The sequence below is a fragment of the Chinchilla lanigera genome, unplaced genomic scaffold (assembly GCF_000276665.1).
Source record: "Chinchilla lanigera isolate Chin_1 unplaced genomic scaffold, ChiLan1.0 scaffold00036, whole genome shotgun sequence".
Classification (NCBI taxonomy): domain Eukaryota; kingdom Metazoa; phylum Chordata; class Mammalia; order Rodentia; family Chinchillidae; genus Chinchilla; species Chinchilla lanigera.
Genome location: NW_004955437.1, coordinates 19,367,146 through 19,378,636, shown reverse-complemented (window position 1 = coordinate 19,378,636; position 11,491 = coordinate 19,367,146). Strand labels below are relative to the sequence as shown.

The following is an 11,491-nucleotide window of genomic DNA, read 5'->3' as shown; positions in this document are numbered from 1 at the left end:
CAAATACATAACTGAGCTATTTTGACCCAGTATGGACCAAAGAATTGGATATGAATCTAAATTGAAAAATTGCTGCCTCTGTGGGTATGAATACAATTTCGAAAGTTATCAGAGCTCAGAGAAGAAAGAAAACATAATATAATAGCAAAATTAAACATGTTGTTAATCAACTTGCATTTTAATAGGCTGCCAGTCTAAATATAGCAATAGGGTTATAGTTCTATATTCCACTTAGTATTAATCAATATTACTTAGAATGTATAATGAAACCAGAAACCAAGCTCAGCTTCTCTGCTTTAAATCACTGTCGTAAAATTAAAGAAACTACAGCCAGCATTTCAGACCTAGTGCATTATTTTCCTTACTAGGAAACTAATTGTTCCATATGCGTAGAATGTGTATCTGCATAGCATTCCTTCACTGTTTTCTTTTCTTTTTTTTTTTTTTTTCTAACTTTAAATAAGTAAGTTTCAAGGCTGGACATGGTGGCACCCATGGTGGCCTGTAATCCCAGCACTTGGGAGGCTGAGGCAGGAGAATGGTTGCCAGTTCAAGACCAGCCTGGGCTACAAAGTGAGCTCAAGGCCAGCCTGAACTACATAGCGAGACCTTGTCTCAAAAAGACCAAAAAAAAAAAAAAAAGAAAAAAAGAAAAGCAAGTTTTAACTTTTTTTTAAGCACTAGAGATTTAACTCAGGACCTCAAGTATGCTAAGCACACACTCTTACCATGTAGAGCTATTCCCCTACCCTCAGCAACATTTTGTATCGTATCTGTTTGTTTTACAACTAATAACAAAACATTAATGAAAAATACTCAAATTCTCTGATCATTAGAAGAAAATTTATTTTATTGTTATGGGGTGGGTGTTGTGCTTGTGTGTGAGAAATAGGGCTTTGCTCTGTAGTTCAGGCTGATCTTGAACTCACTATGTAGCCCAGGCTGACCTCGAATTCATGGTACTCCTCCTGCCTCAGCCTCCCAAGTGCTGGTACAGGCATGCACCACTATCCCCAGCTATGAAATTCATTTCAAAGCCCTTAAGTTTTTTTTTTTAATTTGACTAAAATTCACATAACGTTGAAATAATAATTATACAAGTTTTTTTTCTTTCTCTCTTTTTTTTTTTTTTTTTTTTTTTTGAGAGATTGGGACTTTCCATATTGTCCAAACTTGGCAAGTCCCCTGCCACAACTGGCTGCAGTCATTTTTTTAATTCAAATATTAGAACTCCATTATTCAGTATAATACATGTAACTTGGGCTGGGGACATAGCTCAGTGGCACAAGCACCTGCCTAGCACGCACAAAGTCCTGAGTTCAATTCCCCGTACAAAAAAAAAAAATGTAACTTTACTGAGTTTTTTTTTTGTACCGGGAATTGAACTCATGACCTCAGGTTTGCCAGGCAGGCACTGTGCCACTGAGCTATATCCCCGGCCCACTTTATTGATTTTTTTATTAACATTAAACAAAATTGAAAATCCAGCCAGGGATATAGCTCAGCAGCATAGTGCCTGCTTGGCAAGCACAAGATTCTGAGTTTGATTCTGGGTTAAAAAAAAAAAAAAGAAAATCCAGCTCAGTCATACTAACTTATACTCCATGAGACTAGTGGCTATCATATTGGACAGTGCAGAAATAGAACATTAGAACATTTCCATTCTGGCAGAAAGTTTTATTAGTATGGTGCTAGTTTTGTTTTTTTGGTTTTTTGTTTTTTTTTGAAAGTATACACTTTGGGAAAATTTTTTTAAAGGAAAGTGTATGCTTTGGAATCCTTTGTAAGCTTCTGTGGGCAGAGTTATTTTTAACTTTTGTAAGAAGTCATGTATTCAGTAAAGATTTCCTCATTTACATTGAGATTCTTTGATAAGACACAGGATTAGGCAGCTGCTGTGTTCATAAGGTGCCTTGATTTCCCAGATTCTTTCCTGAGCTATTTTGTTCCAGTTTTGGGACGCCACCAAGTGGTTGATTGTAGTATTACATAGGGGTAAAAAACCTTGGTGAAAGTGCCAGTTTGTATTTCCTAACCAGTTTCCTTTCTAGGGAAGGGAACACAATGTTATTCTGGAATCTCATTTGGAAAATTTTATAAGTCAGTTTCTTGGTGTGGCTTGGTCAGGATGTATCCAAGACAAACTGTCCTGTGCAGCGTGATTGTTTTATCCTTGTAATTTAGTTCCTCAGTCACATTTCCACTTTGGCACTGCCATATCACCCTTCGAATCTCATAAATCACACACAGTCAATCCCAGATGACAAAGCCACTCTGTTGGGGCTGGGGATTTAGCTCAGCGGCCCAGCGCCGGTTGGCAAACACGAGGTCATGAGTTCAATTCCTGGTACCGGAAAAAAAAAAAAAAAAAAAACCAGTCTGTTAATGGTGGGAAGTGGTGTCCTACAGAGGCAGATTATTCTTCAACATATTTTTGTTTCAAAACCCTGAGTGACAAAAACCCAAGTGACGTTTAGGCGTGAAGCCTGAATAAAAGATTGTGGGACTATAGAGGGTAGAAACGTGGGTGGGGCTAATTCTTCACAAAACTGTGCTGGCCCTTATGGCAGCTGGAATGAAGTGCTGTCCTCTCACTTCCATACACGTGCTAACTTGGTTTTCTTCCTTCTCTGTAGGGAAGTCAGGACTCTGTGGGGAAATGGCTGCATCTTCGTCATCCTCCTCAGCTGGTGGAGTCAGTGGGAGTTCCGTCTCTGGATCCGGGTTCAGTGTCTCGGACCTCGCCCCACCACGGAAAGCCCTTTTCAACTACCCTAAAGGAGCTGGGGAGATGCTAGAAGGTGATCTCATGCTGCTTTTTGCTGAATAATTGGACTCAGACCTGCAATGAATGTTAATTGGAAAGAAGCTATTAAGTAGATTAGAGATGAGTTTGCCCTGATTTCAACTCCACATTTCATCTCTTGTCCCTATCTCAAAGAAGATCTTTAAACCAAATCTTGTTCCAGAATTGGAATTTTTGAGCTGAGAGTTTGGAAATCAAGGAGGTTATCTAGAGTGACTGAGATCCAGAAAGACTAAGTGGTTCCACCACATGAAAGGCAGAATCAGCACTGGAGACAGGAATTCTCTTGCTCTCACTTCACTTTATCCTGAAAGCTGTCCAACTTCCTATAGTTAGTAGGTTTGATGTACTTTGTTTCCTACTACAGTTAGGCTGCATATCAGTTAACCCCATCAGAGAGGTTCTTAGAGGAAGTGAAAACTACTGCACCGGGCTTTCGTGGAGATGAGTCTTCTGCCCTGCTGTAGGATGATGCTGTGTGTTTTTTCTAGCCCTGGAGCCAGATTTGCACCCAGTCTCGCACTGTCTTACTCAGCACACATTTGCAGGCTGGCTGGCAAAGATGAGGGTGCAGGCAGTAGGCAGGAAACAACGCTGATAACTGGAACTGGAATTCATCAGATTCATACCACTCTAGGAGCTAGACTAATTTTTTTTTTTTTTTTTTGAGACAGTCTTGCTAGTTGTCGAGTGGTCTAGACTGGCTAGAACTTGCAATCCTCATGCCTCAGACTACCAGAGTACTGGGATTAAAAGCATATGCTTCACACCTAGTTTTGATTGGGTTTCTTTGTTTTGTTTTGTTTTGTTTTGTTTTGTTTTGGTACTGGGAATCAACAGGACCTCGTGCTTGCCAGGCAGGCACTTGTGCCACTGAGCTATATCCCCAGCCCCACACCCAGTTTAACAGTCTTCCTTTTTGACCATTATCGAGGGTCCAATTAATGAAGGTAATCTCACTATACTGCGTTTGAAAACATTAGCAGAGAACCCACTAAAAATTCAAAATCGGGGCTGGGGATTTAGCTCAGTGGCACAGCGCCTGCCTGGCAAGCACAAGGTTGTAAGTTCAATTCCCAGTACCGGAGGGGGGGAAAAAAAAAAAATTAAAAATTAAAAATCTGAGTTAAGCGGTTTTGTGTTTAATTATATATTGTCTTTTTATTTTAAATCTTGCATACTTATAAGATATATGTGTATCTCACTTTGTGGTTCAGGGTGACCTTGAACTCATGGCATTTCTCCTGCCTCAGCCTCTCAACTGCTGGGATTACAGGCATGCACCACCAAGTCTGGTTACATGACATAGTTAAAAACTCATTGGAGGTATTTCTTAAAAAGGCACAAACTATAAGAGCTTTTTTGAGGTGATCTTTAGTCATTTATATCAGGTATAATAAAAAGCAGTTTGGGGTTAAGCCAGACCAAACACTGTGATTCTTTTGTTTTGTTTTTTGTATTTGCAGTGCTAGGGATTGAACCCAGGGTCTTGCACATGCTCAGCAAGCACTCTACTACTGAGCTATACCTCTAGCAAGCCAGGCCAAACGGAAGAATCATTTGTGACTGGAAAACACAGGAGGGCTCTAGGATTGTTAGGGTCTCAAAAGCTGGTTCAGGTTCTTGGGAGCAGTAGGTAACCAGGTTAGTGACTATAATTAGCAATATGTATGAGGCATGTAAACTTCTGCCCTTGCCTTTCCATTTTCTTCATTTATGTTTCTTGAATAATCAAGTTAGTTTTACTAGTGGCTGGGGATTTAGCTCAGCAGTACAGTGCCTGCCTGGCAAGCGCAAGGTCATGAGTTCAATTCCCAGTACTGGAAAAAAAAAACAACAAAAAAAAGTTAGTTTTACTGAGTCGGACTGGAGGGAGAAAACTTTTAGGGCCTTGTTTACTATAGTTGGCATTAAAAATACATTATTATTTTAGTTATGTGCAGCAGAGATATATTAAGAAAGTTTCCCACAAAAAAACAAAAACAAAAGGCCGGGGGTGGTAGTGCATGCCTGTAATCCCAGCACTCGGGAGGCTGAGGCAGGAGGATCTTTGCAAGTTCAAGACCACCCTGGGCTGCAAAGTGAGCTCAAGACCTGCCTGAACTGCACAGCGAGATCCTGTCTCAAGAAGACAAAAAAAAAAGTTAGTTTCCCACAAAACAAATCAAAAGTCGAAAGCTTTTACATTGCTGAATGAGTTTTATAGCAGCAGAAGAGAAATCAGTGCTTAACAGTAGCACCCTAAGATTAAAGTCATTTAAATTCTACCTACAAGAGGAATTTTAATACAGCAGGAGCCTCTATAGTCTCAGAGCTATCAGCATTCATCAGGAAGCACTAGATATGCAGAAACATTGGAGAAAGCCGTGGGAGATGGGTCTGTTGATGTTCTAGTTGTTGATCTATTTCCCTTGCTTCATGGAGGAGTGTGTTGGGTTCTGTTGTAAAACACATTTATATTTAAGTTTAAATTCGCAGTGCACAGTTGTGATCCTGTGCATTTTGTTTGGTTTTTGTTTTTTGAAATGGTCCCACTATATAGGCCAGGCTGGCCTCAAACTCAGTATGTAGGCTACATTGGTCTCGAACTCAGAGATCTTCCTGCCTTAGCCTCCCAAGTGCTGAGATTACAGGCATGCACCACCACACCTGGCAGCTTTTGTGCATTCTTAGGTTTAAAGTTTCACCAATAATCTTAGAACCGCTTCTAAAAAATGGAGAAAGGGAACCTCTGAACTGTCTTAGCCAAATCATCTCTTGGTCTCTTCAGGGAGTTGGTTCCAGGAACACCACTGGCTCATACCACCTTCCACCACACATCACCACTGCACCCCTATTTATACTGAAATGACAGAGGCTCAAGTTTTGCATACAGCCGCAGTGTATTTCCATATATCATGGGTCTATTTTTTTTTTTTCTTTTGTCTTTTTGAGACAGGGTCTCGCTATGCACTTCAGGCTGACCTTGAGCTCACTTTGTACCCCAGGCTGGTCTCAGACTCACAAAAGGTCCTCCTGCCTCAGCCTGCCAAGTGCTGGGATTACAGGCGTGTGCCACCATGCCCAGCTTGCACATGTACTGTGTCTGTCCTCCCATGTAGCTGTCCTAAATGTGGTTAGATTTGGAAGCATTTTCTACCATGTGGTAGGCAACACTATTACACAGTGAGTCGAATGCACATGCACCAAACCATTTTTCTTGCTGTAGTTTAATGGAATGGGAAAATAGAATAGCGGTTTCCTGTGGAGAATAAGGAGAACGAGCAGTTAGGAATCAAGTTGGATGCCATGTATGATCGTAACAGGTTCCCCTTGAGACTGTATCCTAGGACAGTAAACCCCATAACCTGAGGTTGACCTTGAGAATTAATTTTTTGATGCATCTGCTCTCTGGTAACAGACACCCCAGGTAAACAACTAACAGCAGTTTTTAACATTCTCCTGCCCTTGCCAGCCCTCAACCAGTTCTTAGCAAATTAGGGGCGGCCTCCCAGCCCAGAAGCGGCTATGTTTTGGTGACCTTGTACGCCACTGATTACCCGGCATTGTCTGATCCCTGCTGTGAGGTAATACTCTTTTCAGTGAATTTTGTTAGCACTGTATTTATTGGCATTGTTGTGGTGTTAGAGTTAAGCAATTTACTAAATTTCTCACTACTTATAACCTTTGCTTGTCCCTTAAGAGGAAAGCTGACGTGTTGCTACTTGGTGTGTTACAAAGGATTAGATTACAGTTTCTAAGTAGAAGACAGACTGGCCCAGGCTGACTCCTCTGGAGAAATTCGGGGCTTTGGATTGGTATAGATAGCGCTTCTAATAGGGTGTGGCCTAGAAGCAGTGGAGTTTGTGGTGCACGCAGAGCTGCACATCAGCAGAAGTGTGTTCTAGATGCCTGTGGTGTGCGGTGGTCCGTGGGTACCTTTTGAAAGATAAGCACACATCTTTTTGCCTTGAATTTCATTACCAAAGGACACGTACAAATGTCAAAACTTGAGCATTTTATCCTGATTGTACCATGATTACATGCATGTAGGAGTCAGTACTTCCAGGAGCTTCCATATACACGGTGAGCTCATCATTACAGCCTGTAACTCCACTGCCTTGGAGATGAGATCCTAAAATTCAGGCTCAAACTACCTGGGAGGAAAACTCTACTTTTGTGTGCTTTGCTCTTTGTAAAATTAAATTCGAGTTACAATTCCACCCTTTAAGGAAAGATATGGATAGAATAATGAGTGCCAGCATATTATTTTCACTGAAGAGCTATAATAAATGCCATCATTGGTGTCAGGCTTTCTTGTCCTGTAGTGGAATTCATGGTTGTGTACTACCACTTGCTTGTATCTAAAAAAAAGAAAACAACTCAGTTATGTCATCAGCTTGCCTAGTCAGTCAGTAAGGAGCTGAAAGTATAGCTCAGTGGTAGAGCATGTGATTAGCGTGTGCAAGGCCCTGGGTTCAATCCCAGAACCAAAAAAAAGAATCCAGGGAGCCAGTACATATTTGCTAGATTGAAAATGATACATAGTATGTAGAAAAGCAGTTTGATTAAGTGTACGAATAAAATTACTTTTTTTAAGTTAAAGAGAGGTTTGAGCAGGGAGTGGTGGCTCGCCCATCTATAATCCCAGCCCTCTGCCAGACTGAGGTGGAAGGATTGTGAAATCAAGCATAGTCTGGGGCTACTTAGGCAACTTAGTGCCCTAACGAGACTCTATCTCAAAAATAAATTTTTTTAAGGGCTGGGGATGTAGCCCCTGAAGTACAAAAGATCTGGGTTCAATCCCCAGTACTGAAAGAATGAAGAAAAGGGGCTTAAATTTGCACAGTACCATTCTCCCAGCTGGGTATGGTGGTACATTCCTGTAATCCCAACACTCAAGAGCCTGAGGCAGGAGGATCTCTGTAAGTTCGAGGCCAACATAGGCTACATACTGAATTTGAGGCCAGTCAAGACTACAGAGTGAGACCCTGTCTCAAAAAAAAACAACAAAAATGCCAATTCTCCTTATAGTGTACATCCTAGGAATTATAATTTCATTTCTTTTTCTTTTGGGGAGGCATCAATTCGAAGATAACACTGGAAGGACACCCTCTTGGATGTGTATTCAAGCCATTTGGACACAATGTTTGTACTTTTTCTTATTGATTACTATTCTGAAGTCATTTCTGAAAGAAAGTCTGCCTTGTGTGAAACTCAGCATGAGGCCAGAACGTTAGTCATATCTCCCTGTCAGTTAATACCTGGCAACCATACCGCCCTGTGATTGATGGCTGAACGCTTGACACTTAGCGGTGCTGGCAGGAACTGGTTCCTTGAAACAGACAGCTGTGTCCTTTTTCTCTGTTTGAGGATTTTTACATAAGGTGCATGTCCCAAATGAATTCTGCTGCCCTTTAAAAAGCCACATTTTCCTGCACAAATTTATATCTCTTTGGGAATGTGTTTTGCTTTACCAGCTTTTGCCTGGTGAAGAATAACATGATCTTGCTTGTTGCATAATCATTGCCCAAGTGCTGCGGTGGCCAAGTTGGCCACCTTCTTGTTGGCAGTTCTTGGCACTATGACAGTGCTAGGTTCTGAACTTGCACCGTACTTTATCATCAGCCAAATTGCAATGTTGTGGTTCACTTGGAAAATCAAGGTTACAATTTGCGTTTACAGAATGAAATTTCCCAGCAGTGTTTTGTGATAGTCATAATGAGGTAATTTGATATATTAAAAATCAACAACATTTCCCCTTCACTTTGTTTTTAGAACGAAAAGGGTTTGGAGTCTCGGTGTACTATACCTTGGGTTTTTGATAGCAGAGGTGTCACACGGCCAGATGTATCAGCTGCCAGTGTTTACTTGATGTACGGAAGAAAAGAACATGAAGAAACTGTCAGGATAGGATTGGAAATGTTGACCAGGGCATCAGTCTGAGGTTTCTTGTTTTTGTTTTTTTAAACACTATTTTTAAAGTCTTAAACAAGTAGAGGGACTATTTTAATATTCTAGGTATAGCAGAGGTAGCTTTTATAACTGAGCAGTGTTAGTTCTACATGAAACAGAATCTCTTTGTTAATGCTGGAAACTAGAGCCTGAAGGTAAAAGCACGGAAAAGAATTCATAGGTTTACCTGGTTTATCAGAAGCCATAAAACCCTTAGAACAGACTAAACCCTTTTCCTCCTTTGTTTGTAGATGGCTCTGAGAGATTCCTCTGTGAGTCCGTGTTCAGTTACCAGGTGGCGTCCACGCTTAAGCAGGTGAAGCACGGTAAGCGCAAGAGCACGGCGTGCTTGACTGTGCAAGTGAGCGTGCAGGGCTGAGAACTCAGGCTCTGCAGACTCATGGCATGGCAGAAACCCCCAAACTCCGTGCGGCTATTTAAGTGGGCTTCCTAAATGTAAGGCGCTGGGGATTTAGCTCAGCGGCACAGCGCTTGCCAGAGGTCGTGAGTTCGATTCCCGGTACTGAAAAAAAAAGAAAGAAAAACTAAATTTAAGAACCATTCAAGCTGGGCGTGGTGGCGCGTGCCTGTAATCCCAGTACTCGGGAGGCTGAGGCAGGAGGATTGTTGTGAGTTCAAGGCCAGCCTGGGCTACAAAGTAAGTTCAAAACCAGCCAGAACTGCATAATGAGACCGTATCTCAAAAAAGACAAAAAAAAAAAAAAAAGAACCTTTCAAGAGTCTTAATCCAGACAGAATATCCACATTCAGGCTTAAAGCTGGAGCCACAAGATTGGTTCTTTTAGGGCATCAATGTTTCCTGATCCTCTTAGGTTGCTTTTTCCTCTCCTTTCTGAGGAAACCTCCATGTCCTATTGTGACCCTTGAGTTATTGTCATCACCATCCTCAGATTCTGAGGCCATGGTAGCACAGTCCTGCTCCGTTGGGCCTTCAGGAGATGCTGGAGCTTTCACAGGGAAAGCAACATGGACAAGAGAAAGCTGCAGTTGCCTCCTCCAAGGATTGAGCACATACTGAAAATGTGCTAATTTCTTTGTTTTTGTTTTGTTCTTTGTGCTGCCAGGGATCACACCAAGGCCTGGTATGTGTTAGGCAAGTGCTCTACCACTGAGCTTAATCTCAAGCCCTGTGATAATTATATTTTTAAAAATTTTTATAAGGCCTTGCAGCATATTTACTCTGTTTTTAAATTTTTTATTAGTACATGTTTGGAGTACATGATGATTACATTCAACCTGGGGAATTGGTACATACACATAATATCCTAGCTCTTTCATGTTCCCGTCCCCCTCCCTCCCGCCCGCCTCAATGCACTTTGCATTATGAGATGTTATCCTCTGTAAGAAACTTAGTCACTGAGGCTTCTGTGATGTGATGTGATTGAACAAAGAACGTGTAGGAGTGTGTGACCCTTGATAGCTTAACATCTGTGAGAGAAGAAGTGCATAGTGTAAACGGGAACGTTTCAGCTCTCAGCTGTGCGGTCAGAACAGTGAAGCTGGGGGCTGGGTGTGCTCAGGGGTAGAGCACTTGCCTAGCACGTGCAAGGCCCTTGTCTTCGATCCCCAGGACTGCAGAAAACAAGCAGTAAAGATAAATAGAGAATGATTAGGAATGTTCCTTTAAAGAAAAAGGTTAAAATCTGCTGACCAACAGACGCTATTACTAGGCTACTGAGGGGGAAAATCCATCGAGAAATTATTTTTAAATTGTCATCATGGTAGTGATGGGTGACAGTCTCCCAGAAAATGCACTGTGGCATCAGCGCCCCTCCTTCACTCCACAGATCAGCAAGTTGCTCGGATGGAAAAGCTCGCTGGTTTGGTGGAAGAGCTGGAGGCCGATGAATGGCGGTTTAAACCTATCGAACAGCTGCTGGGGTTCACGCCCTCTTCAGGATGACGTCACCTGGATGGTCACCACTGGGCACAGCCAGTACAGAGCTGACAAGGCACCCAGAGAGTCCTAGTTGCAACGCTGAACTGCTGGTTTACCTCCATGCTTGGTTTCTCTGTACTGATCTTGCAGGGCAAGTTTTTGTTTATTTGTCTGAGAAAGTGTTAGGAATCATGTTAAGATAGTTGGTTTCACAGAATTAGGTAACTTAGGTTTAAGAGATATTTATTGGGCTGGTTATGTAGCTCAGTAATAGAGTGCTTGCATGGCATGCTTAAGGCCCTGGGTTCAATTTCCAACACCACAAAAAGAATTCTTTTGTGTGTGTGTGTGTGTATGTTTGTGTGTGTGTGTCTTTTGAGACAGGGTCAGGCTGGCTTGGAACTTACTGCAATCCTCCTGTCTCAGCCTCTGGAGTGCTGAGATTACAGGCATGCAGCACCACACCCAGCCAAAAAAAATTTACTTACACATTTTTCACAAGCTAAGTAAGACACATTGACTAGCTGATTGGTATATGTTCTGTCATTCATACAATGCCTGGAAATTTTCACCAGTGAAATCCAAGGTCAGGATCTATAGTTACACATTTCTGACCTAACATTTCTTTTTATACATAATTTCAACTCAGGACCTGTCCAAATGAGGAATTTTTAAATGTTTATTTTGTTCCCCATTTTTAGACATCTAATTCTATAGATTCTTTTTCTAACCTCTTCTAGATATGCCAAATGCTGGACAGAAAAAAAAAAAAAAAAAAAAAACCTGCATTTTGAACATTGCATGTTGCAGCAGCTGTAAAATAAAGCAGTGAGCAAAATCCTTTTACACAC

The 11,491-nt window shown here is 41.6% G+C and overlaps 1 protein-coding gene and 1 long non-coding RNA gene across 3 annotated transcripts in view; both read left to right on the top strand.

Moving 5' to 3' along the window:
* The window catches only part of Anapc16 (anaphase promoting complex subunit 16), a 13,946-nt gene extending 2,971 nt beyond the window's left edge, over positions 1-10,975 (top strand). The window contains exons 2-4 of one of the 2 annotated variants that reach the window (XM_005390017.2): positions 2,637-2,801; positions 8,992-9,066; positions 10,549-10,975. In XM_005390017.2, coding sequence (XP_005390074.1) covers positions 2,660-2,801; positions 8,992-9,066; positions 10,549-10,664 — 333 coding nt within the window. In that variant the 5' untranslated portion in view covers positions 2,637-2,659 and the 3' untranslated portion in view covers positions 10,665-10,975. The remainder of the gene's footprint in view (positions 1-2,636; positions 2,802-8,991; positions 9,067-10,548) is intronic. The other variant, XM_005390018.2, reaches the window with a different exon arrangement.
* LOC106149113 lies at positions 5,806-8,024 on the top strand. The gene is made up of 2 exons (XR_001235076.1): positions 5,806-6,372; positions 7,866-8,024. It is a non-coding gene; the product is annotated as an uncharacterized LOC106149113 (long non-coding RNA).
* Positions 10,976-11,491: the final 516 nt, after the last annotated feature.